This window comes from Electrona antarctica (assembly GCF_951216825.1).
Source record: "Electrona antarctica genome assembly, chromosome: 9".
In the NCBI taxonomy this organism is placed as follows: domain Eukaryota; kingdom Metazoa; phylum Chordata; class Actinopteri; order Myctophiformes; family Myctophidae; genus Electrona; species Electrona antarctica.
Genome location: NC_136790.1, coordinates 22,678,675 through 22,702,827, shown reverse-complemented (window position 1 = coordinate 22,702,827; position 24,153 = coordinate 22,678,675). Strand labels below are relative to the sequence as shown.

The window sequence follows — 24,153 nt, the reverse complement described above, 5'->3', positions numbered from 1 at the left end:
AAGACAACAAAATATCCTTTAGTTTTAGGTCTGAGAGTCTTTTGTCATCACATGGTTGTCCATGGCTCAAATGCCGAATAAATAATGGGCCTTGATATGAAAAGGGGTTGAAAACCACTGATCTATTCTAGAGCAAATATTTGACAGTCAGCAAAACAGACCAATAGGATAACTGTAAACATGCTTGGAAGAAAGGGGGAGGGGACTCAGGATATCTCATGTCATGACTGCGAGGTGCTTTGTTGTTCCTTCGAGGCACGGAGTCGGAGGAAAAATAACTTTTAAGTGTTTAAAACGTCGATCGAACTTCTCGTGGTTGGAGATAAACGTGACACGGAGTCATATGTAGACCATCGGTGTGTAGAATGGCTCATATGAAGCGGTGAAAATCAGCTCATCGGCGGGCTAGTAGCGTTAGCCACTTTGGGAGTGTGTTGTCCAGATTGGAGCGGAAGGAATTTCAACCACTGTGGGAAGAAGACTGGGGGAGAAAATCTTTGTTGGGATGCAGCCGCACGCAAGTTGGAACAATGCATTGTACGGCGCCACGTGTGATTATTCCGCAATTAACGCGAACACATATGCCTATTTGACGAGCATCGAATTGCAGAAATAATTTGGATTTCGTTTTTGTAACTGTTTAAAGCTGCTCACTCAGTTAGCAACTTAGCCACGTAGCTACCGATAGGAAGGGAAGGAGGAGGACATTTAAAATGGCGGAAGGCTGGCCCGTTCCCCCGGCCCTCGTCTTGATGTTGTTGAGTCTGACTCTGACGGACAGTGTCTGGTCGCTGGAGCCCTGTCCTGCTCCGTGCTCCTGTTCCAGAGGTCAAGACGACGTCCAGATCATGGATTGCAACAGAAAAAGGATGCCCAGTGCACCTCACGACCTACCTGAAGGGATCACCCAACTGTAAGTAATGCTAGCCTGGCAGCAGGCAGAGACTACTCCTCAGTGATTCATGTGACACCTACATGCATTGATTTTAATAAATCTCTGCCACTGTGGAATCCTCACTAATCTAACTTAATTTACAAATGGAAGCAATTGGACCCTTAATGGGATGATCACACCATTGTAACTAACTATAGTTAAAATATATACAAATAAATATATAAATAAATACAAATATATATACACACACAAGTGGGTTGCAGTGTCCACACCACAACTATTAACAACAAACGATGGTGAAGAATATAGTATAAATAAATAGTGCTGGGTGCGAAAGTCCCTTAAGGGTCCATTTGGTTCTTCACTATCATTGGTTTAGCTGGGAACCCCTGAAATTCCCCCCAAGAACCCCTGGGGTGACCCCAGATCCCACGTTGAAAACCAGTGCACTACACAATTAATAACAGTAAATAATCTTACCAGGGTTTCCAATGGACATAGATGAGGCTTCACTGATGGTCGTTTTATTTTGCCATTATATATCTTATCTTAATGACACTAATTCCTTCATGATGTCATTTCAGCACCATGAACCATAATGAATTGACTGCTATTCCGTTTCTTGGATATGTTTCCTCCAACATCACCACGCTATCCTTGTAAGTTAAGAATATCTTCAGGTTATATGTTATCTGCTTTTCCTGTCATTATGTTTGCACCTATTGCAATTTGGGTTAAGTGTTCTTGCCTTACACATGTTTTGTTTACTAGCCAAGGCATAGATTTATCATTTAATTTAAATCCTCTTTGGGAGAATTTTGACTTATACATATACTTATCTGTATGTTTCCAATACAAACACATGCATGCATTGTGCAGGAAAACTATGCACTAAGTATAAAACTTGCTAAAGTTGCTGTGATCACCATTGATTGTGACAATTTAATTTGGAGAAAATAAATGCATTTATTTATTTAAATGATTGTGTTACCCAGAGTCCACAACCGAATCTCAGAGCTGTCGATGCATCACCTGCAGCCATACGTCTCCCTGGACACTTTGGACCTGACCTCCAACTCCATCGCTGAGCTCAAGGCTGGATCCTTCCCCTCCATGCAGCTCAAATATCTGTGCGTGCACACTTTACACTTACCTAATATTATTTTTAAGTTACCTAGTCCTCTGGCATCCCTATTTTGGGGCTAACATTCAGCAAAAATATCAGCTCAGTGGCCTTGTGGTTAGAGTGTCCGCCCTGAGACTGGGAGGTCGGGGTTCGATCCCTGGCCGGGTCATACCAAAGATTCTGAAAAATGGGACCCAGTGCCACTCAGCATCAAGGGTTGGATTGGGGGTAAATCCCTGCGACATACTAGCGTCATGTCCAGGGGTTGTTCTTTGTACATCAAGCTGCCTCACGCTACAGAAACGGATAGGCTCCTGCCATATGGAAGATATTTGTGAAGATATTTTAAATATCTTTCTTAAATTTTACTTTCAAAATGGTGCAATAACCCTGATTTAGTGTAGAGTAAAAGACAAAAAGGTGTATAACTAGTATGAGTTCTTGGGAATTAACATTGTTCCCCTCGCATCAGGGCTCAAGTGAGCACCAATTATTTACAGTGCCACAGTGAAATGAAGCACAAGCGTACAGTGGATAATGTGGGATAAAAACGGTAAAATATTTACTGCATGTCACCCCCCCATTTCTCTCCCCATTTCCTGTCAGCCTACTGTCTGTCCCGCCATAAAAAATATAAAATAAAGGCGAAAGCCACAACAAACGATAAAATAAAATTAATTGAAAGGAAGCCGAGAACATAAAGGTAGGTGAGCTAACCAATAGCAGAACCAATAGAACAGATGGCACAAGAACAGAGATGGAAGGCAGTAAATAACACAACACAGAAGATATGCCATTTGATGAATTTAGCTTGGCACACATCAGAGTAACACATTTTCAAATCCGCCATAATGGAATTGCTCTTAATTAATTGCCAGTTAATCAAATTAGAGGAAAAAATCACGTATATCGATTTAGTTTTTTTGCTCATTGTTTCCAGTAGGCTCTTTCTTTCTGTTGAGCCCCTTTGTGTGAAATCGTGCCTCCAGCAGTGAAAATGCAGGTGTGAATGCAATCATCTAACCGTACTTATATTTAGCTCTGACGTTTCTGCTTCTTTATCTGATAGGAATTTGAGTAATAACAAGATCAGCGCCCTGGAGCCTGGCTGCTTTGACAACATCTCCAGCACCCTGCTGGTACTCAAGCTGAACAGGAACAGAATAGCTATGCTGCCGTCCAAAGTCTTCAGACTCTCACAGCTGCAGTTCCTGTGAGTGTTGAATGAATAAGTGTCCAAGGCCATGAATTGACAGTGAAGTTTCTTGAGCACTGAGAAATGTGCATTTGCTAATTCTCATTACTGCTGTTCCTATCCAGGACCAGTTCATAATATTTAAACTATATATCGCCTTAATTTTTCAGTCATTGAAATCGTCAATTATGCTGCGAAATAGCCAATGTGTCCCAATTTTTAACCACTTTCAACCTGGCATCGCTATTTTGGGCATGTCATACTGTAGAAAAAAATTGTTTTCAAGTATTTTCAAATATAGCAGATCTACAAGTTCACACATCACAATGTGTTGTGGGCTTGTAGATCGTCTCTTGAGATTTTTTGAATGTCATTGAATGAATTAATTAAGTTTGTGTATTTTAGTAGTTGGATGCCTTTTCATGCTGTGTATAGACCAAATTGGTGGTATAAAGAAGATGCTTTATAATCATTCTTACAGTGAATTGAAGCGTAACAAGATCAAGGTGGTGGATAGCCTAACATTCAAGGGCATGGACTCCCTGCGATCACTGAAAATGCAGAGGAATGGAGTGACCAAGCTCATGGATGGGGCCTTTTTTGGACTCAACAACATAGAAGAGCTGTGAGTGTGGAGTTGTCTCTTGAACAAAATGGACAGTGTGACAATGATTTTTCTAATAGAACGGTTGCATGGATAGATAGGCTCTTTAAAACCTGAAAAGTAGTTTGGATAGCATAGATGCAGCACTAAAGAGAAGCTGGTTAAAAAACATGCTAATATGATACTCACTTGATCTATAGATACCTGAGTGTAAACCATGTCGTTTTAGTGTCCAGTGAACAAAAAAAAGGCAAATTTCAATTTAGGATTTTTATTACTGTAATTTTTCAATATTTGCACGACACGTCACACTTGTATTGACTGTAAAGATATAGAAATTGGTTACTTGTATAATTGCTTACAGAATTAAGTTTATGCACATTCATTGCATGCCCCTGAAAGCTCCTGTGTAACTGTCAGAAAGGTTTTATGTGATTGAGGCAGCTGTCCGTTTTCCCCCTCTGTTTGTATTGCAGGGAGCTGGAGCACAACAACCTGACTGAGGTCAACAAAGGCTGGCTGTATGGCCTGCGCATGCTGCGAGTACTAAGGGTCAGCCAGAACGCCATCGGCATCATCCGACCCGACGCCTGGGAGTTCTGCCAAAAACTGGAGGAACTGTGAGTTGTCTTTACTGTGAAGTTTAACACTCACGCACACACGCTTTTAGGCCTCTACACAGCACTCTAGGTACTTTCACCAGCCACAGTCTCTGGTTTTCATTCTCTGCACTCTGAGGAATGGCTGTTGTCTTAGTGCAGTGTGAGCTGCCTTCAGTATGTTAAGCTTCTGCAGCTGCTTTGGCTGTTTGCTTGCTTGCTTCTGGTGGTTTTATATGCAAACAAACAAATGTTATCTGAAGATGTTTAGGCTAATGCTGCAGATTAGCATTTCTAATCACGATCTTGCATGAATAAGCTAGCGTGTCATTTTCATGGATTTAAAGTTCTCCGCCGTGGCGATGGATTTCCGCCATTTTGTAGATTCAATAGAGGCTATATACATTCAATAGAGGCTATATACGTGCGGATAGGTTACAGCAATCGCTGTGGTCTCTGACAAGTGGCCTAGGCCTACAGCAAAGTTGACCTGATTTGTCAAAATGCAGCCTAGTGGCTAGTGTACAGATCTACAAGTACAAATCCAAATAGTTTACCACTCCGATCATCAATATAAACTAGACCTGTACGTGCCCGTCGCAGTCGGCCACCGGCCTACTTGGGAACGATGCAACTTGGGAACCAGCACCAGTTTTAACTGTCAGCCGGTGTCCCACATGGAGATCTGTGTATGTACCTGTGTGTGTGTGTGTGTGTGTGTGTGTGTGTGTGTGAAGACTGCAAACTGAAGAGTGTACTTGGCAATCAATTAGGCCCACTGGCAGAGCCTGGCCCAGGTGAAAGGAGTTGCGTGCATTACAACCGCACGCAGAGACGTGGCGCATTTATAGTAGGATTATGTAGAAGATTAAAGCAGTAAGCCACTAGAGGTCGCTGTAACAGATTTTTCATTGGCTGAGAGGCCGACGCACTTTGACAAACTGCGACCTTGCGTGCCTTATTGCTTTTCTATTACAGTTACAAATATGTCAACATGAAAATCATAGACGCGTCCTCCAATTAAAACGGTTCTTAATTCACTACAAGAACAATTTCTACGTTCCCGGCTTCCCGCGACCGACGGCACAACCCAGGAAAAGCAACTTGCCAGTCTAGACCATTGGGATGGCTGTGTGCCAGACAGCATTACATTTCCCAAACTGAATCAATAGCACACACAGAGAAACGAAACATAACGTTTCATAAACATAACATAATAAACAAAACTGCTAGCCTAGCCTCTTAGTCTAGTTGGGCTGCAGCACCTGTGTTGTGCCGAGAGACTCTTCCTAGTTTAATAGGGAATGGGAGTGCTTGTTTTTGTTAACAAGCACGTGTGGCGCTCACTGCTTAGAAGTCTTGCACGACCGGGGCTTGCAAGAAAAACAAGCGCTGCCCTTACCTCAACTCATAAACCACCAAAGTGGAAAAAGCGGCACTCCAAACTAAAAAATGCAAGACTGGCTCAGATGCAATTTCTCATATTTTATTGAGAACGCATTTCGGCAACAGCCTTCCTCAGAGCAGATTGTTTTTCATCTGCTCTGAGGAAGGCTGTTGCTGAAACGCATAAGCGTTCTCAATAAAATATGAGAAATTGCATCTGAGCCAGTCTTGCATTTTTTATTTGAGCACCCACTGTCTCAACCAAGGGCATTATCCAGAGGAAGCGCACCTGCTTTTTCTACCTGGCTACAGATACGCTGGATCACGGTAGAAATAACGCAGTAACAAATATCGCACCTGTGACTGATATGAGCTGATCTAAGGAGTAGATATATTGTGTGGGTTTTTTTTATCACGGGGACCAGCCAATGGGAATCAGGGATTGGAACTATCCGTTTGAGAATTGTAGATTAGGCTGACTGTGTTCTCTCTGCCCACAGAGATCTGTCCTTCAACCATCTAACTCGACTGGAGGAGACGGCCTTTGTAGGCTTGGGCCTCTTGGAGAGCTTGAATCTCGGCGAAAACTCCATCAGCCACCTGGGAGAGGGAGTCTTCAGCACTCTGGCCAGCCTACGTACACTGTAAGGACTGCACCATACTTCCATCCATTCATGTCATTGTCTATTCACAGAACTTTGACGATATGTCATACATCATTGGTTCCCAAAGTGCGGTCCGGGGACCCCTAGGGGTCCTTGAGGGAGTTCCAGGGGGTCCCCAGGTCCCCCAGGGTCCCCAGCTAAATTATAGTTTGGAACCAAATGGACCCATATGGGTCTGTAACTCTGAGAGTGTACAAATGGAACCAAATGGACCCGGTTAGGGTTAGTTAAATTAACATTGATTTTACAATATAAATTGGGGTCTCAGAGCTAAAAATGCCATTAAATGGCAGTCCATAGCCTGTTGCTGGCGTCCTTGAAATGAAAAATCTTCTCTTATGGGGGTCCCTGGTAACCTGACTCCGCCAGATTGTGGCCGTGTTGAGTTCACAAGTTCCCTCCTCCTACCTTGATCTGGTCTCTCTCAAGCAGAAACGATGAACCGGAAGCAGTGGGACAAAAATCTGATATCTCCATAATAATTTCGAGTTGTAGTCTTGTTAGCTTGTGTTTACATTTGCGCTGTGGCTACAATACGTCACCAGTGTCGCGTTGATCCCCCCTCTAGTGGCCGCATACGGCCGCGATCAGATTTTGTTCGGAGTACATCGTCTCTGCTCGAGAGAGACCAAATGGGAGCAGGAGGAGGAACTCACTGCTGCCACCAGCTGGCGGAGTCATGTTAGGTCCCTGGCATATCTTTTCTAATTGGGGTCTGTGGGCTAATGAGTGTCATTTTGGGGGTCATTGACATGAAAAGGTTTGGGAACCACTCATACATAAACATATCATTTTTACGTGACGGTGTGGTGCCTACGGGGAAAGCCATCTAGAACGGTAGTTTATTTTAACATTTTCATGTCAAGGAACCTCAAATTGATATGTATTTAGTTGGATGTGGACCCCCATCCGAAAAGATTTTATGCCAGGGAAAATAGCTTGTAGATTGGCTATTGTAAGCTTGTTGTGAGCTTGTAGATTGGCTATTTTTTAATAGCTAACACATACAATAGGGTGAAACTAGTTTTTGATGCTATATTGACAGAAAAGATAGCTTTACGCTATTGTGTATAGTTGTATGTTCATCATTGAATATTGCCATACTTGACAACAAAGAAAGAACTGGTTTATTTGAAAGCAGTAAAAAAATACAATATACAAGTTTGTTAATCTATCGTTTTTTGATGAATGCATTGTACTTATCATAAGTCCTAACCTGATGTTGGTTTTATGCATTCTGATGAAGGCTGCTAAACACAGTAGGTTTGTTTGATTCACTTTTTGTGTGCAGTGTGATTTGTGTGTACTGTTATTTATCTTAGACCATCTTGTAGTAAATCACTGTAGAAATCACTGTAGAAATAGAATTTGTAGTCTTCATCTTGTAGCATTACCATTAGCAATCCCTTTAGTATTAACGAATAGACCTACCACCTCCAAGTGTCTCAAAAATCTTAGATTGTACTGAGTTTTAATGTAATACTCTGAAACTATATTGAGCAGCGAGTGCAATCAAGGGCCAGTTGTTGGATTTAATTAAGCAACTACATCTTGTTAAATAGAAATCTCCCTGAGAGTACTAGTGGCATCAGGGTGAGTTTGAGTGGAATAGGAAGGCATTAATTAGTGCACAGAGTTCCGAGAATACATGGAGCTACAAAAAAGATAGGGGGGTGGGCTGATTTGCTAGTGCTGTCATCCTCATGGGCCTTCGTAGCTGACGGGAATCAGATGAGAGTCGGGGTCCTTTTCAGACGCACCCAGGCGAGAGATGCGAAAGGGCCCATGGCCCACTCTGTGAACACAACAAGCCTCTGTGGGTTCACTCATCGATCACGAGGCCATCTCACACCTACATCCTAAAGAAAGGTTTGTGTTATGGAGGAGCGAGATGGCAGCAGGCGCTCCTGAAGGCTCGTCCTAGGATGACCTAGAGAGAGAGAGAGAGAGAGAGAGATATAAACAGAGCCAATTAAATCACTCCCTTGTCATAGAGAGGCAAGAGCACCCAGCTGTGACTCTCACTCTGTCAACATGCCTGGTAGAAATAATTTTCTCCCAGCTGTCGAAGGATGATTTTTTTTTAGGTCTCACTTTTTTAACACTTTTTTTGTTTTGTTTCAGGGACATCCGCAACAATGAAATCTCTTGGGCCATTGAAGACTCAATTGGTGCATTTGATGGGATGAAGAAGCTGAACACACTGTAAGTAATTACCATGTCCCATAGATAATGAATAACTGATGCACAATGTATCTATGGAAATGTACAAAAAGCTAAGTACGGATCAGGGCGAATCGTTTTCAAGCACAGAAAACTTGTAAATGTAGCGCTTCCATCAGTGGCTATCTACTGGTTTCACACTGGCAGATACGTACATTTGGGCTGACCTGTCTAAAGTTATACTATTTTCTGGGTCAACACAATCAGAACATCTCACCATCCTCTCTAGAGCTCCAACCTGCTAACTGTGAAACACTGCTTCTTAGGGCTTGAAGTTTCACCAGTCTTAAAATATAATTTTGTTGGTATGCTACCTTTTTCATCAATACATAAATCTGCCTCTTCCTCAGATGTCTGTTAAGTTTATTTTACACTGAAATTGGAGCATACCGTTTTTTACCAGTTCACAAACAGTAAAACTTTACTTTGATGTTTCTGTGAAAGCCAGGTTTATTAGCATTGTATGACTTTTACATTCGTATCTGCCAGGATTCTACAACGGAACAAGATCAAATCAATCACAAAGAAAGCGTTTGAGGGCCTGGAGGAGCTTGAGCACCTGTGAGTACTGACTCCTTTCTCCTTGAGACGGTACATGGCCAATACAGCCTTGAGTATCAGAGTCATCAGCACTTATTGCCAAAGGGATCCTGGGACAGGGGAAGGGTTTTATTACAATCGTGCTGATATTGTCTTGCGCCTGTGAAATGTGATGCCATCTTGATCATATCACACCGCTGGAGTGCCTGATCCATATTTCCGTCCTCCCGCAGGGACCTGAGTAAGAACGGCATCATGTCAATACACCCCGAGTCACTGTCGCATATGAAGCTACAAGTGTTGTAAGTAGACAGGAGTGGTCGTAGAGGTACCAGCAAGCATATTTAAGATGTGAGAAAGGTTTCATGATATTTTTAAGAACTGGGTCCCTTGGACACTGATTGGCTATGGTTGGTGGTACCTCACTCACTCCTTTTTTTACTCCAATATGTTTTTGGATCCTTAACCCATTTTGGGCGGGAACCCCTTTTGGTGTTAGCATTATGTTATGCTTTAGCTATTGAAAAATAACAGAGCTTGTAGGTCTGCTATTTTTGAAAAAACAACTGACAAACATACCTTTTTCAGAAAACTGTCAGGATGTAGAAGACATTTTTAGAATCTGATCTCAAGGTCAAAATGGGTTTGTTTGTAGATCTGCTATTGAAAATAGCAGATCTACAAGCTCATAGCGTGCCACCGAGTGGCGTGCTACGAGCTTGTAGGTCTGCTATTTTTGAAAAAACGACTGACATAGAAACATAGCTTTTTCAGAAAACTGTCAGGATGTAGAAGACATTTTTAGAATCTGATCTCAGGTCAAAATGGGTTAACCCACACTGGACATTACACCAGCTTACTGTTGGCATCTGTTGTTTTCAGTGTTCTGAACAGCAGCAGCTTGCTGTGTGATTGCCAGCTCCAGTGGCTGGGCAAGTGGTTGACTGACAGCCACTTCGAGCAGTCTGTCTCAGCTGTGTGCGCCCATCCCGCCAGCCTTCTGGGTCACACCGTCCTGTCTGTCCGCCCCGAGGAGTTTGTTTGTGGTCAGTCACTTTTCTTACTCTTTCACTTATCCATTATTAGCTGTTTATCAGCCACAGAGAAGCAGAAAATGTGGGGCAATATTGTTTCTCCTTCATACTGCGTTTTAGTCAAGAACCTGGTCTTATTGTTTTCATCAGGGCCATCTGCACATGGCACTGCAATCAACATTACATCTTCAATTGGCACAGTGTCATGGATAAATGCAGGAATATAGTCCAGTTGCCAGGTTTAGAAAGTTTGAAAATGTCCCTTTTGCTGACACAACAGATTGTATGTACTTCAAGTATACAGTATAGGGCTAGTATAAGGCTTTTCCACCATAGAACGGTTCTGAGAATGCTTAATAACCATTCCAACTGGGAGTTGCCGTGATACAGACTACTGCCAGCAACCGGTATGGAGATATTTCCTCTAAAAAATCATATCCAAAATATGTGCCCCTATAGTAGAAGCCAAACATTAGATAAATTGGCAATCATGTTTTTTTTGCTGGTATTTTAGTATTACACTTGATCTGTATTTGTATTCAGCATTCATTTTTAGTATCTGGCCTTTAGTGTCTGATCTGTGTATCTGTTCTGAGCACAGTCAGAAGATGAGTGATCTTACCTGTAGGGACTGTGCTTACATTTAGATCAGTATCAATTTAGTGGCACAATCTATTAGGAAAGCTGTTCATTCCAGCAGTTCGAATTGTTAACATTTCAAGATTTCAGTTCTGTTGCCTTTGCCAATCCAACGTTGGTTCCACAAGGTTTTCTGATCCTAGTCCGTTCTCCCGCCCCCCTCTGCTCCACAGATGACTTCCCTAAGCCTCGGATCACTGCACACCCAGAAACCTACACGGCGCTGCGAGGGAACAACGTGACGCTGACCTGCATCGCCTCCAGCAGCAGCGACTCTCCAATGACTACGGCCTGGCGCAAGGACGGCGAGGTGCTGTATGACGCCGAGGTGCAGAACTATGCCCGCTACCAGGAGGGTGAGCTGCTCTATACTACCGTGCTGCACCTCCTCAACGTCAACTTCACCGACGAGGGCCGCTACCAGTGTGTGGTGTCCAACCACTTCGGTGCCAACTACTCCAACAGGGCCAAGCTCACCGTTAATGGTAAGGGAAATGTCTTGTGCTTTCCGTGGAAGCTTGGCTTGTTATCAACTATCTGATTATTGTCTTGAACCATTTTATTTTTGTTTTGTTTTATGTTTTTGGAACCACCTAAAACCAGAAAGGTGTTGAATGTCAAGTCTTTACAAATACAGTTTTATCCAAAAGATGATTTAAAGATGGTTAAACACAATTTCAGAATAGTTCTGCAAGGGTTTGTATGGTCGCTTTAAGGAATGACCCAATACTATTTAAATTCTTGATCTAGTAAAAGCTAACCATCTACAAGACTAGAGCATGTTTGCAAATACCATGTACGTCTGAATGTCATCTGAGACTTGTCTCTAAACCTTCCACCCACCCTGTTTTCCATCGTTCTTCCCATAGAGCTACCTTCTTTCCTCAAGACCCCTATGGACTTGACCATCCGCACGGGTACCATGGCCCGTCTGGAGTGTGCTGCAGAGGGCCACCCGTCACCCCAAATCGCCTGGCAGAAGGATGGGGGCACGGACTTCCCTGCCGCCCGTGAGCGTCGCATGCATGTCATGCCTGATGATGATATCTTCTTCATTGCCAACGTGAAGACAGAGGACATGGGCGTGTATAGCTGCACAGCCCAGAATGCAGCGGGCAGCCTGTCAGCCAACGCCACCCTCACTGTGCTGGGTGAGTCAGAGACCTGGGCGACAAATACTGTTCCTGTAATTCTTTGAAAGATCTTCTACCACTCCTTCCTGAGCCCTTCACTCGAATAATATACTGTATACTTGTGTTGATTCATACCTTTTGGCTTTAACCACTTGTACATACTTAATTGATGCATCCCTATTCTTCACTCGTGTCATCACACTGGCTCCTCATTATGTTGCCATTCTTGCTGTGTCCCAGACCCCCATTATTGTTTGTTTTTTAATGTTTTGGTGTTTGTAGTGTATCTAGTTCTGTTGGACAGTGTTGGCGAAGTGTTTTTACTCCCAGGACATTTCATTTGAGATTGATAGCGACATGCCCTATTTTGTGTTCTTTTGTAATTTGATTAACTAATGTAGATGTAACAGCAAATCTTGTTATACTGTGGCCTGTTCGGTGTGCCAATTCACTTTGTGAAAATTACAGTGTAACTGGACAGCTCCAACATAACCATTTTGATCACAGAATGCGAGTGAAACATAGGCTTTCAGCCCTGATATACGGACACAATGATCAATGGCTTTAGAAAAAAGTGACCTTTTACAAGTAACATGAAATCAGTATCTTGTGTTCAAACTACAGATTCATTCAACATTAACTATCACCGAATGTGCAGATGGTTCCTTGCATAACTTACATTCAAGTCCTGCATATTTAAAAATGGTTTAACTTTAAACCATTAAACTATAGCTATTTCTGTAATGTTTTATGTCCTACCCGGGATTCAAACCCGGGTTTCCTGTGCACGATGCCAAATAATCTTCCACTCAGGCGAGAGGGAATCCTTGCTTGGCCAGGGGAGAGATTGCATCTATGAGTTTCAGAAGAAGCTCTGGAGTGCAGCTTTGAATACAACTGTCAAGCTATTGAGCACCGAAGTCTGACGTCACTTTCAGTAGAGGGCACCAACACACAGGTTCATGTATTTTTTTATTTGCATTGAAATCTCCATAGGGCGATTTTAGGTCGCTTCATATAAGAACTGTGTTTTAAAAATAAACCGACCTTTCTGTCAGGGGAGTGGCTGTGTGTCGTTAATGATGTCCATTCATATTTGATACAGCCAGTTTCTGGAGAAAATGGAATTAATGTGACTGCAAAAGCCTTGAAACTACATATGAAGGCAATGTCGCTGCTAATATACGTCACGCCCAGCTGTCAACACATTGCGTTCCTGAGATTCCTCGTTGACGTAAGCTCAGCTGGTGACTCGACTCGTACTAACCACGAAACATTAAATATCAATAAAATAAAAATAAACGTAATTGACATTCCGTTTCTGTTGTGCGACGGACAGATGCAGCCACACGCATACCCGGAAATGTAGTCTCTGGGTTGTTTGACTCGTTTCTAATGCTTATTTTGTTACTCTTTGGGTATATTTGTACATTTCCACCTTCAGTCGATGCTTCATATCCATATGAGTGAAAAGGCCGGGGTGATCGGTTTATTTTTCAAACACAGTTCTTATATGAGGCGATCTAAAATCCCCCTATGGAGATTACAATGCAAATAAAAAGTACATGAACCTGTGGACTGACGCCCTCTACTGACAGTAGAAGGCAGTGACGTCAGGACTTCGGTGCTCTATAGTTCCTATTGATAATACTGTTGTAAATCAGGCACTGATTGAGGCCATGACATGTGTCTCCTTCCAGAAACGCCATCCTTCATGCGTCCTCTGGAAGACAGGACGGTGGCCCGCGGGGAGACGGCCGTGCTGCAGTGCATCGCGGGCGGCAGCCCGGCTCCCCGCCTCAACTGGACCAAGGATGACGGGCCGCTGGTGTTGACGGAGCGGCACTTCTTCGCCGCGGCCAACCAGCTGCTCATCATCGTGGACGCCGGGCCCGCCGACGCCGGCAAGTACACCTGCATCATGTCGAACACGCTGGGCACGGAGCGCGGCCACATCTACCTGGGCGTTTCGCCCTCGCCCAACTGCGACACCGGCGGTGGCTACGACCAGGACGGCTGGACGACCGTGGGCATCGTGGTGATCGTGGTGGTCTGCTGTGTGGTGGGCACCTCGCTGGTGTGGGTCATTGTGATCTACCACATGCGCAGGAAGAGCGAAGACTACAGCATCACCAACACTGGTGAGTGCAGCTACTTTCATAATGCAACCAGGGCTAAAGTTGTTCTATTTGGTTAATTTACAGTATGACCATATTATGGTCTAAATTACTCTCATACAATTCAGGCATTTAGCAGACGCTCTAAATCCAGAGCGATTTACAGTAAGCAAGAACAACACATCAAATACATAGAAATAGTCATCAAGAATCATAAGAAAGCTAAGAACATCTGTCTAACAGTGTAATATCCATATAATGAAACTATACTATAGGGTGCTATGTCTACATAAAATGCTATCTAAATTACATAACATAGGCCTAATCACAAAATTATAACACTTTACATTACATTTTTATACAGTGAAACAGAAATATCAAACGTTCATATTTGGTTGTAAATGACATTTCTCCATTCTGATTCTCCATTTCTCCACTAAACTGAGTATTCAATTTCAGTGGATCTATTAATTGTTTATTCAATTAACAATTTTACCTTTAAATGCAAACAGAATTGCCAAATTTACTATGTAGTTTGGGCTGTCAATGGTGTCAATTGGCTATATCAACGGAAGTTGTTACTAATGATATAGTCTCCATTTTTCTATCATTTTGGTAGAACAGGAGAATAAAAAGCTTGTCTTGGTGTGCAGCTGCTGCGTGAGCCTTTGGCTTCGTAGGAGTAGCACCTTAAGTCTGTCTTTTCACCAGGCTCATTCAGCCATCTTTGATTCCAAGTAAATGTCGTTATGAAAGCATCATGGAACAATTCTTTCCAAAGCTGGGTCTGCTGATATGAGGGGGATTTCCAGCGAGTCCCCAAGCACTATGAAATATAGTTTAATTTTGCTTTCAAGATTGTGATCTCCTAACGGTCTTTCTCCCCTTGAATCTCCTAGTCGGTTATGCCAGTTCTGTACTGCATTTCTGGGGTTCTCTGAGGACCTAAAATGAGTGTAGAATAACCACAAGATAATGAAAGTGCCCAGGGGAAGAAATACCTGGTAGTCGTGTGAAAGGCTCTTACAATGACTTCTCAGACCGTATGTAACAAAAAGATGCTTTTGCCTGCCTTCCAGATGAGATGAACTTGCCAGCAGACATCCCCAGCTACCTGTCCTCCCAGGGAACGCTGTCCGAGCCCCAGGAGGGCTACAGCAACTCTGAGGCAGGCAGCCACCAGCAGCTTATGCCTCCTCTCTCCAACGGATACATCCATAAGGGCACAGATGGTGGGTGGCCATTCTCATGCACTCAAATTGGTTTGACTGAAACTTGACTTCTGTTCTGTACAGTTGGGTGCCACCGATATTGTCCCTTATCATTTGACCCATTTAGGCCTGACCTCAACATTTTTAAAAATCCTTCTAAATCCTCCAGTTTTCTGAAATAAATATTTTCACGATTTTTCAAAAATAGCAGACCTACAAGCTCGTAGCGCGCCACTCGGTGGCGCGCTATGAGCTTGTAGATCTGCTATTTTTCAATAGCTAAATTATCACAATGTTTAAAACACCAAAAGGGGTTCCCGCCCAAAATGGGTTAACTGTCCTTTTGCGCAGATCACGCAAACCTCAGCAAAAAGAAAAGGACAATATCGATGGCCTCCAACTGTATGTCCATTTTTGGCAGTTATACCCCATCTACGCTGTACAGTCCTTTGTCAATTCATCTCTCTCTCTCAAAATATAAGACAAGATTTCGTTTTTGAGTCATTCGCAATGTGCGATTGTGCTTTTCTACAACTACGTTAATCCACAATGCGACCATACTGTGTTTATTGCGTTTTTGCTGAACGATGGTGTGCATGTTTTGTAGGTGTGTGTTATGGGGACACAGGCAGCGAGGTGGAGACTGAGGGGAACGGCATGCTCCACTGCAGGGTGGGCTCCCTGTTTACAGGACGCAGCAGCTTCAATCCTGGGGACACCCGAGAGGGACTGACAGGAGTCCCCAATGGTTAGTGGCCTTTTTACTTGGTTCAGTTTTAGCTTTATTTAACATGGGCATGGGATCGTTTATTTTAGAGTGGTATGGACATGCAACATACAGGTGTCTGGCCGGAATTGAACCAGGGACATTACGGTTGTGTGGTTGATTTTCATGACAAGCAACTCAGCGGTCGGCGCAGTGGCTGTTCAAACGTAACTAGGCAGTGAAGATTAAAACACGATCGTTTAATCCCGGCAATAAAACTGTTGATATCCTCCTATTTGAGTACGGAGTACTTCCTTTATGGCTACGTTTTAATTAGTTTTTATATATCCTGACAACAATAATGTGATATTCCCATAGAATTGATGAGGTTCATCTACAGTACCTTCTACAGGAAATGTACACAATAAAAACCTCAGTGTTAGTTTATCCATTTATAAAGCGGAGTGTGCACAAATGTAAATGGTAGAGCTGGGACTCGATTAAAATGTTTAATCTAATTAATTAGAAGCTTTGTGATTAATTAATCTCGATTAATCGCATTTTAATCGCATATCAATATTCAACCCGAGAACAGTGATAAACCTTTTTTTTCAAATGTTTTTTGGTATCCCAGTGAATCAATGAATAGTGACTACAGGATACCACTCATTTTCAACATTTTACTGTCATTAATATACCTTAGAGCTGTTGTGTGGAAATAATAAAAAAGTCACCCCATTCTGTGTTGCCTAGAACTGGAGGTCTGAAAAAAAATCAGTAACAGTAACAAGTACATCTCAGTGACATCACAAAGCTGTACTTCATATTGTTACTGTTTTTTGTCAGACCTCCAGTTCTAGGCAACACAAAATGGGGTGACTTTTTATTATTTCCAGTTTTCCACACACCTCCATAGAAAAATGTTGAAAATGAGTGGTATTCCCCTTTAAGCAATAAAACTTTTCAACAGATAAACAAGTGCAGCAAGTGCCTATATAAAGTGTCTATGAATACTCAAATGTGCTTTACATGGTGGCCAGAAAACAAATAAAAACAACTTTATTAGGGGGGAAACACTTAGGGTTGCATGGGGCAGACCATTGTCTGACCACGGACTTTCACACTTGCTGCTTCAGTATGTTTCGCATCGAGGACAGCTTGACCATATATATCTATGAGCTTGACAGCTTCATGCTGTGGTGAAATCTCCGCGAGCCTCTGCAAGCCTCTACTCTGCGACTGCGAGACATGCTAAGCTGAAGCAGCTAGCATGGAAGCTAGCGTTGGTCATATGGCTTATGGATCCTTTCCCTCTGATATTGCACACAACCATGCTGCTATCCACGCGTCCATCCGATAGCTTTTAAATCTAAATGTCCCATCCACGGAGCAAAAGCGATATAAGCAGCTTCTTCATTCGATTCGTTTGGGTGTTGTTGTCTGACGGAGCTGTAGTGTACTGGACTGCTGCTGCTGCGAGGGGGGGGGGGCTGCTCCTCCCCCTGCAAGCTATGCCTGCAAGCCGTGCAAGGCATGCAGCAGCCTAATGAGCCTATTCAGTACTAGAAATGCGCCCAGTGAGAAACGTTCCGCCGTGAAAAAAAAGGTGCGATTAAATGCGTAAATGTTTTAACGCGTTAATTTTTCTGTAGTTAATTAATCTCAATTAACGCGTTAAAGTCCCGGCCCTAGTAAATGGTAATCCATTTGATTACATTCAGAATTAACACTGAGGTTTTTACCGCTTCCTGACAAGTGCACATGCACGGAACATGCCATAGAATCTTAACATTAGGCCTGTAGTAAGTGCCCCTGTTTTGTCCCCACAAGGTGGTGCCGGTTCATTGGTCATCTGCTCCGACTGCTATGACAACGCAAACATCTACTCACGCACACGGGACTACTGCCCCTACGCCTACCTGGGCGAGGACGACCCCCTGGACAAAAGCCTTCCACCAGGCGCCAAGGAGTCCTTCAGCGAGCACGCCCAGCATGAAGACGTGACCCTGGAGAGCCTCATTGGCAACCAGGACCCGTCCGTCTTCCCGGCCTCCCATGACAAAAGGCTGAGTGGCAATGTGCCCTCAGAGCACTACACTAACGGTGATTACTTACTCAAGTCTCAGCACTCGTTTGGGAGATGTGGAATGACTAGAAAAGCCTGGAACATTTGGGACATTTGTGTGGCAATTTGAATGGATGTGGGAGATAGGTGGTACTCCATTTTGACTCTTGGGTGCTATTTCCATGTCGCAGAATAAGCAGAAAGTCTACTTGAGTGTAAGTCAGGAGGGCCCGATTTAGAGATATGCATTGAAAATACAGTTTTTCTATCCTGTCAGTTTCTGTAACCTCAGGAATTTTAATTGCCATCAACTAGAGTCCCGGGTCTAGCTGCTATAGTCCCTGATTAGACTAGCGAAAAGGATGGTAGGTGATCCAATTACCTTCCTGGTAGAGGTTGTGACATGTTTGTATGCATTATGTAACTGTTCTCCTTAGGTATTTTATTTGTTGATTGTGCCGCACTGAATCTATACATTTACATTACAGAGTATATCTGCTATTCTTTTAATAGCCAATGCTAAAATCTAAAATGACATTGATGCTTTCCCGGTATTAATGGGTTAAGAAATGAATGTCTGCAACTCTACACTGGAAACCTGGTCTCCTATCTCATTTACTAATGGACAAAAAAAATCCTTTCAGTCTCCCAAGCGAGTGGGCAAAGGTCCAGTCTAGCTTATGCCTTTATTTAAACAATGAGCTCATAGATTTCACTTAACGCCACCTTGCCCAAGGACGAGGTATTTCACAGCAAGTTATGAAGCGGCGAGATTGCCTTTTGTGTGGATACTGGACTCTACGATCTTATCGGTTCAGATACAAAGTGTCTGTCTGAACTCTGGAGATTTGTATGAGCCATCCGGGGAACTGAACACAGGATACGGCGAAACGATAGATGAGGCATCAATTCTTTCTATGCCGTTTTTAGTATCTCAAGGTTAGCAGATCTGTCATTGTACTCTATTGACAGCAGGAAGGGACAAACATATCGATAGCCCACGATATTGAATTGATAGAATTTTTTGTTTTTGATAAACTCCAGCGAACGAGTATGAGCTGAATTTCTAAAGGAAAATATCAAGTGGCTGCAAATGGCACATAATATGACAGTATAAGCTGTATGCCAATATGCTCTGGTAGACTTTATTTGAAATGCAGCTTGAACCCTCGTGGCCAAAGTGTGATCCTTCAACATTTGTCTTATGTCAAAAGAAAAGGGAATTGGAAAGTCATAGTATGCATATACACTTACTGTAAACCTAACCCATTGTGACACTTTTAGTATTGCCTCTCCCTCTGCTGTGAGGATTCTCCAGGAAATGTTGCAGGGCTTGAGGGACATCCGTTTTACCACTTTATTACACATAGATTTGATGCTGTATTATATGACTCTTCTGCAGCAATATTCACCTTTTGTGGATGTGATGTACTGTGTTTCCACAAAGGTTTTTCTAAACTAAGCTCTGATCTACTTTCTCCCACTCTCTCTTCTTGGCCGTAGATGTTTCCAGCCGGTCATTTTGGGTGGAAGGAGAAGAATTGTCCATGAGGCCCCAGCCGGGGCCATCCCAGCACCCAGTGACTGTACACAGGACAACCCGGTTAAGCTCCTCAGCGGCCGATGGAGCAGAGGTGCAACAATGCAACACTGCGGAGGTGGACACCCGGCCCGGTCAGTGCACGCAGGACCACAGAAGTGCCTCCCATAACAGGACTAACCCTCAAGAGCAGCCCATTCCCACATAGGGGAACGCCCAAACACCCTCCCTTCAGCCACATTCTTCCCTCTGACTCTTCCTTGTTGCATCTCTCAAACCTTCACCTCTCTCTCGCTCTCTCTCTCTCTCTCTCTCTCTCTCTCTCTACCCACTACCTCCAAAGAGACCTCCTCACACTCTGCCAAAGAAGCTCTCATGTATGTTTACATTCCTCCCCCTCCACGGGAGAAGGAGATGCTTTGTTTGCTCTCCGCTATGGAGGAAAAAGGAAAACACAGATAATCTTGGGCTGGAGAAATGGATTGGTGATTAAAGTCGCCTCGCTCAGTGATGCCTAAACCCCACCCCCCCAACTCTGCAGGGCCTCTTTCTGTCAAAAAAAAGGAAGAAAACCCTTAACCCTCTTCACGCTCCTTGGCGAGAACGCTATGAATGTATGCTTCAAAAGAGCCATGTTTGATGCTGCCATGGGAGTGTTTTTGAGATGTTTTTTTCAAGTCTTAACTTCTCGCACTCACCATTCCTGCAACTGAGGTGGGAGCTGGGAGGAGGGGCAAGGAAGTACAGTTCTAGTGCCAGTGGGCATATACTGCTTCACGCTGGCAGCCCCGACCCCTCATGGCTGGTACGGTTGCTTGGTGGAGCAGTCTTGCTACATGACTCATGTGGAAATGAATAAATGACCTCTTCCTAAGTGTGTGTGGAGCAGATAGTGGGTCAAATGCACAGGGGTCTGTGTAGTTCCCTGACCAGCAGTTTGCGGTTCTTTTAATATAGGGAATCGACCCTAAATGCATATGTCCCTACATTCCCGTAGGAATCCCTATAGACTCATAACAACGTAATCTGGTAACCAGTTATGCAAATCCCAGAGACAATGACACCAAGAGTGGTGTATATTATTATTTATATATATATATATAAAGTATATATATATAAATATATATAACCTATATCATTGCCTATTCTCGTTTTGTCCTGTGTCAAGAGTAAATGACTTTTTCTTATGTTTTCATAATGCTGTTATGTTGGGTTTAAGAAAGTATACAAAGTTTGCACATTTGACAATCATGGATTTGCTGGCCATTCTGTAATAGCCTACTTTTATTTTTTTACAAGCAGTCTCCTCAACAGCTTTTTGCCGGTATTTTCATGGTTTATAATTCAATTCATTATGCACTGATATCTTTTTCTGTTTCTCATGATTCATTAACAGGCACTTAACGTAAATGGTGGTCTATTTTCTTTAGAATGCAGTGTGCATGCCAATTTACATTGCTGTAAAGGCTTGTTGCCATGACTTCCATATCCCAAACTTCACTTTTTAATCATCTTTATTGATATTCATTAGGCCTAGATTATCTTTCTTCTTGGGACTGTGAAAAAGGAGAATGTATTGTATTATTTTATACTTGTATGTATGTGTACATATGGCTGTTAATCTATTCAATCTCATATCCTTCTAGGCCTTTTGTAGAGAGGCTTAAATCCCTTAAACTACAGTGACCTTTACATGTTTTTACTCTTTAATTTTCAGCTGGTGTTGTCCCAGCATGATTCCATAGGCCACACGTTTTGTACAGGTTATAAGACCAATTTATTTCTCAAGACTACGTTATATTCCAGTTTATCCTGATCACCGTAATTATAAAGTTGCAACCATGTGCATTCCACGTTGTTTTCATAAAGTTAACTTGTCAAATTGCTTTCGGCCATTTGGGAAATCAAAGTGCTTATCAGGAAGAAAGCAGTGGTATTTATGTCAAGTTTAATTTGGCCTTATTACATGTTTTGTCATTCTGAAGAGCTCTTGTTTATTGCACTTCTGAATCGCCCAGACGTGTTGTGAATTAATTTAGTAGACTAACGTGCCTCGCCCATTTGTTCCTCTTAGACCACTTTCTTGTTTTATGAATATATTCACCCAATTGTGTCACACTTTGGGAATATTCACCTTGTTCATTACGATGTTTTGATAATTTTTCCCTCCTGTATATGGAGAGTTTGCAGCTCTCATTATTGTAATCTTTTTTTCTTTTCAGTTAATTTGATTTCTGTCAAATCTGAATTCATAGGAAACATTCCATGCAAAACAGCTTAATGATATAAATTATCATGCATCCGGTAGGCAACATTCTGCTCGTTTCAACAAAGGGTCTCATTCATCTTCTCTCTTTAGTAGTGGTGTACAAATGTCAACATTTGGTACTGCACCCTATATCGGGGACCAGGGCAAGATTTAATTATCAAATACCTATATTAAAATTGTTTATAGGGTCTATAAGTAAATTAATATGATAACTGGTCCACAGGAGGAGATTTTTCATATTTATCACTCATGTCATTTTCACCTATACACATGATGGGTGAATAGGATGAACATTTTTAAGAAATAGTTATCACCATGAAACTTCCCCAGTTGATTACTTACATGAAGACAATGACAAAGTAAGAATAAATCAAGCATGAAGTCATGCTGATCTGTACATTACAATACCTAACAAGACCGGGTGGTTATACTTTGTTCAAACGAACAGCATGATAACATTGTCTCATGAAAGGTTATCGCATTAGTACTTGTATGTATGGGCAAGTGGACATACTTCAGAATCAGATAAAGTGCGCTTAAAATGGTATATGTGCATCTACTTAACAGGATTCACATGGTTCTTTTCACATTCTTGCCTCTGCTAGCTTAAAGTATTTTTTTTCCCCCTAAGAAATAATAAACTTCACATGGGAATATTTCCCCAATTTCCTCAACAATCAGGCATGTCTCAGTATACCCGTCACGTCTCTCTAAACCCCTGTGGTGTACCTAAGCTTGATAGGAAGGAGTCAGTCAGGTTTGTTTTGTGCCAGATCATTAGCGTGGTCTGCATACATTTGGAATCGAGCCTCTGTCACGGATTCCCATCTGTCAGCTTTGTGACACACTCCTTGATCCAGCCGAAGCTGAAAGTTTTTCTTTTTGTTACCTATTGTAATTGCTTTAAGGGTTTGCAGTTCAATTTCATGCTCCTCTGATTGTTGGAGAAATTTAAATGGAAAGGTACAATGACGGGTAGATCTGCACTGCAGTTTTCCTCTGGATAAAGTTTTCTACCTATCCATCTATCATCCCAGCGAAGCTTCACTTCTGGAGCGTGTACATTGATTTAATGGTCAATATTTTTGCCAACACAGCTCAATATAATGTTCATTTGTACTTGTTTTATTTGTTGACAGTCTTTATGAATTTATACCAAAGTTTAGCAGTAATGCTCTATCAAATGCTGCTTTTTTGTATTGATTTTTAGCAAAAAAGGAACAAAAAAAAGGACTTAATTTCAAATGTATTTTTGAACTTTGTTTATGTGTACATTCTGTAAAGCATGTCTAAAAGAGCATTTTTTTTGTTACATACAGTAGCTGTTACTCAAACAATAAACCTGAATTCTGATATATCTGGACATGAATTGTAAATAACCCAAGAAGACGAAGAAATGGGCTTTCTTTGTATAATAAATTGGGCTACTTGAAATGTATTTAAACAAAGGAGAGAAGATTTTAACCACCAGCATCCATATTCTGGGGGGAATTTTAGCTAAACAAGCTCTCAACAGCTAAAGAGATTTGGTGTAGACAAACAGTGGTCCAAGTACAGATCTAACTCAGGTGCGTTTTACTAAGAATAGATGGTTTAGGGTTGTTATTCCCAAGGTTGCATAATGGTTCCACAGAAGGTGATCTGTATACAACAATCCAGAGTCTGGAGCCAGCTGTGTCAAGCCAACATAATATGAGGGATTCTGACAAAAAACTATTATGGCTATGGCAGAGACCTAAACGTTGTGCCTCCTTTCCCCAAATGTAATAGGAGTGTCTGATGTGAATTAATTTGACTACCGGTACGGTATGCTTCGGCTCTTTGCAATCTGCAGTTGTTTGAATGCTTGTGCCAGTTGGAGTGATTTGGGCTCATGGCCCTGCCATAGACTCCCATCATAATAACATATATATATATAATAATCAATTCAAGATAAAGTCCAGGGGAGACCCTTGCTTACCAGAATTCAGTTCCACAATGTAATTAGATACTCAGTGCTCCCCACATCCAATCACTTTTCAAGGCATTATACACACTATAAGAACTGACCGTACTGCAGCCTACAGGAGCAGTGTACTTTGTTTCTAAACTGCATTGGTTCGAAAGGCTTTATGGCCCACATTGACTCTAGTCTAGGACTTCACTTCACCTCATCAGTTTGCCAATGTATCATCCACCCAGTACAAAACCTTGTTAAGGGTTCAAT

At 42.4% G+C, this 24,153-nt stretch overlaps 1 protein-coding gene across 1 annotated transcript; it reads left to right on the top strand.

Moving 5' to 3' along the window:
- Positions 1-213: 213 nt before the first annotated feature.
- Positions 214-23,302, top strand: lrig2 (leucine-rich repeats and immunoglobulin-like domains 2). Its single transcript, XM_079509271.1, has 18 exons — positions 214-913; positions 1,480-1,554; positions 1,891-2,025; positions 3,091-3,234; positions 3,698-3,841; positions 4,297-4,440; positions 6,306-6,449; positions 8,595-8,675; positions 9,183-9,254; positions 9,467-9,535; positions 10,116-10,279; positions 11,080-11,391; positions 11,776-12,057; positions 13,740-14,180; positions 15,236-15,388; positions 15,975-16,115; positions 17,904-18,176; positions 19,642-23,302. Exons 1-18 carry the CDS (start codon positions 714-716, stop codon positions 19,884-19,886), a joined length of 3,219 nt encoding a protein of 1,072 aa, XP_079365397.1. The 5' UTR covers positions 214-713; the 3' UTR covers positions 19,887-23,302.
- The last annotated feature ends 851 nt before the right edge of the window (positions 23,303-24,153 follow it).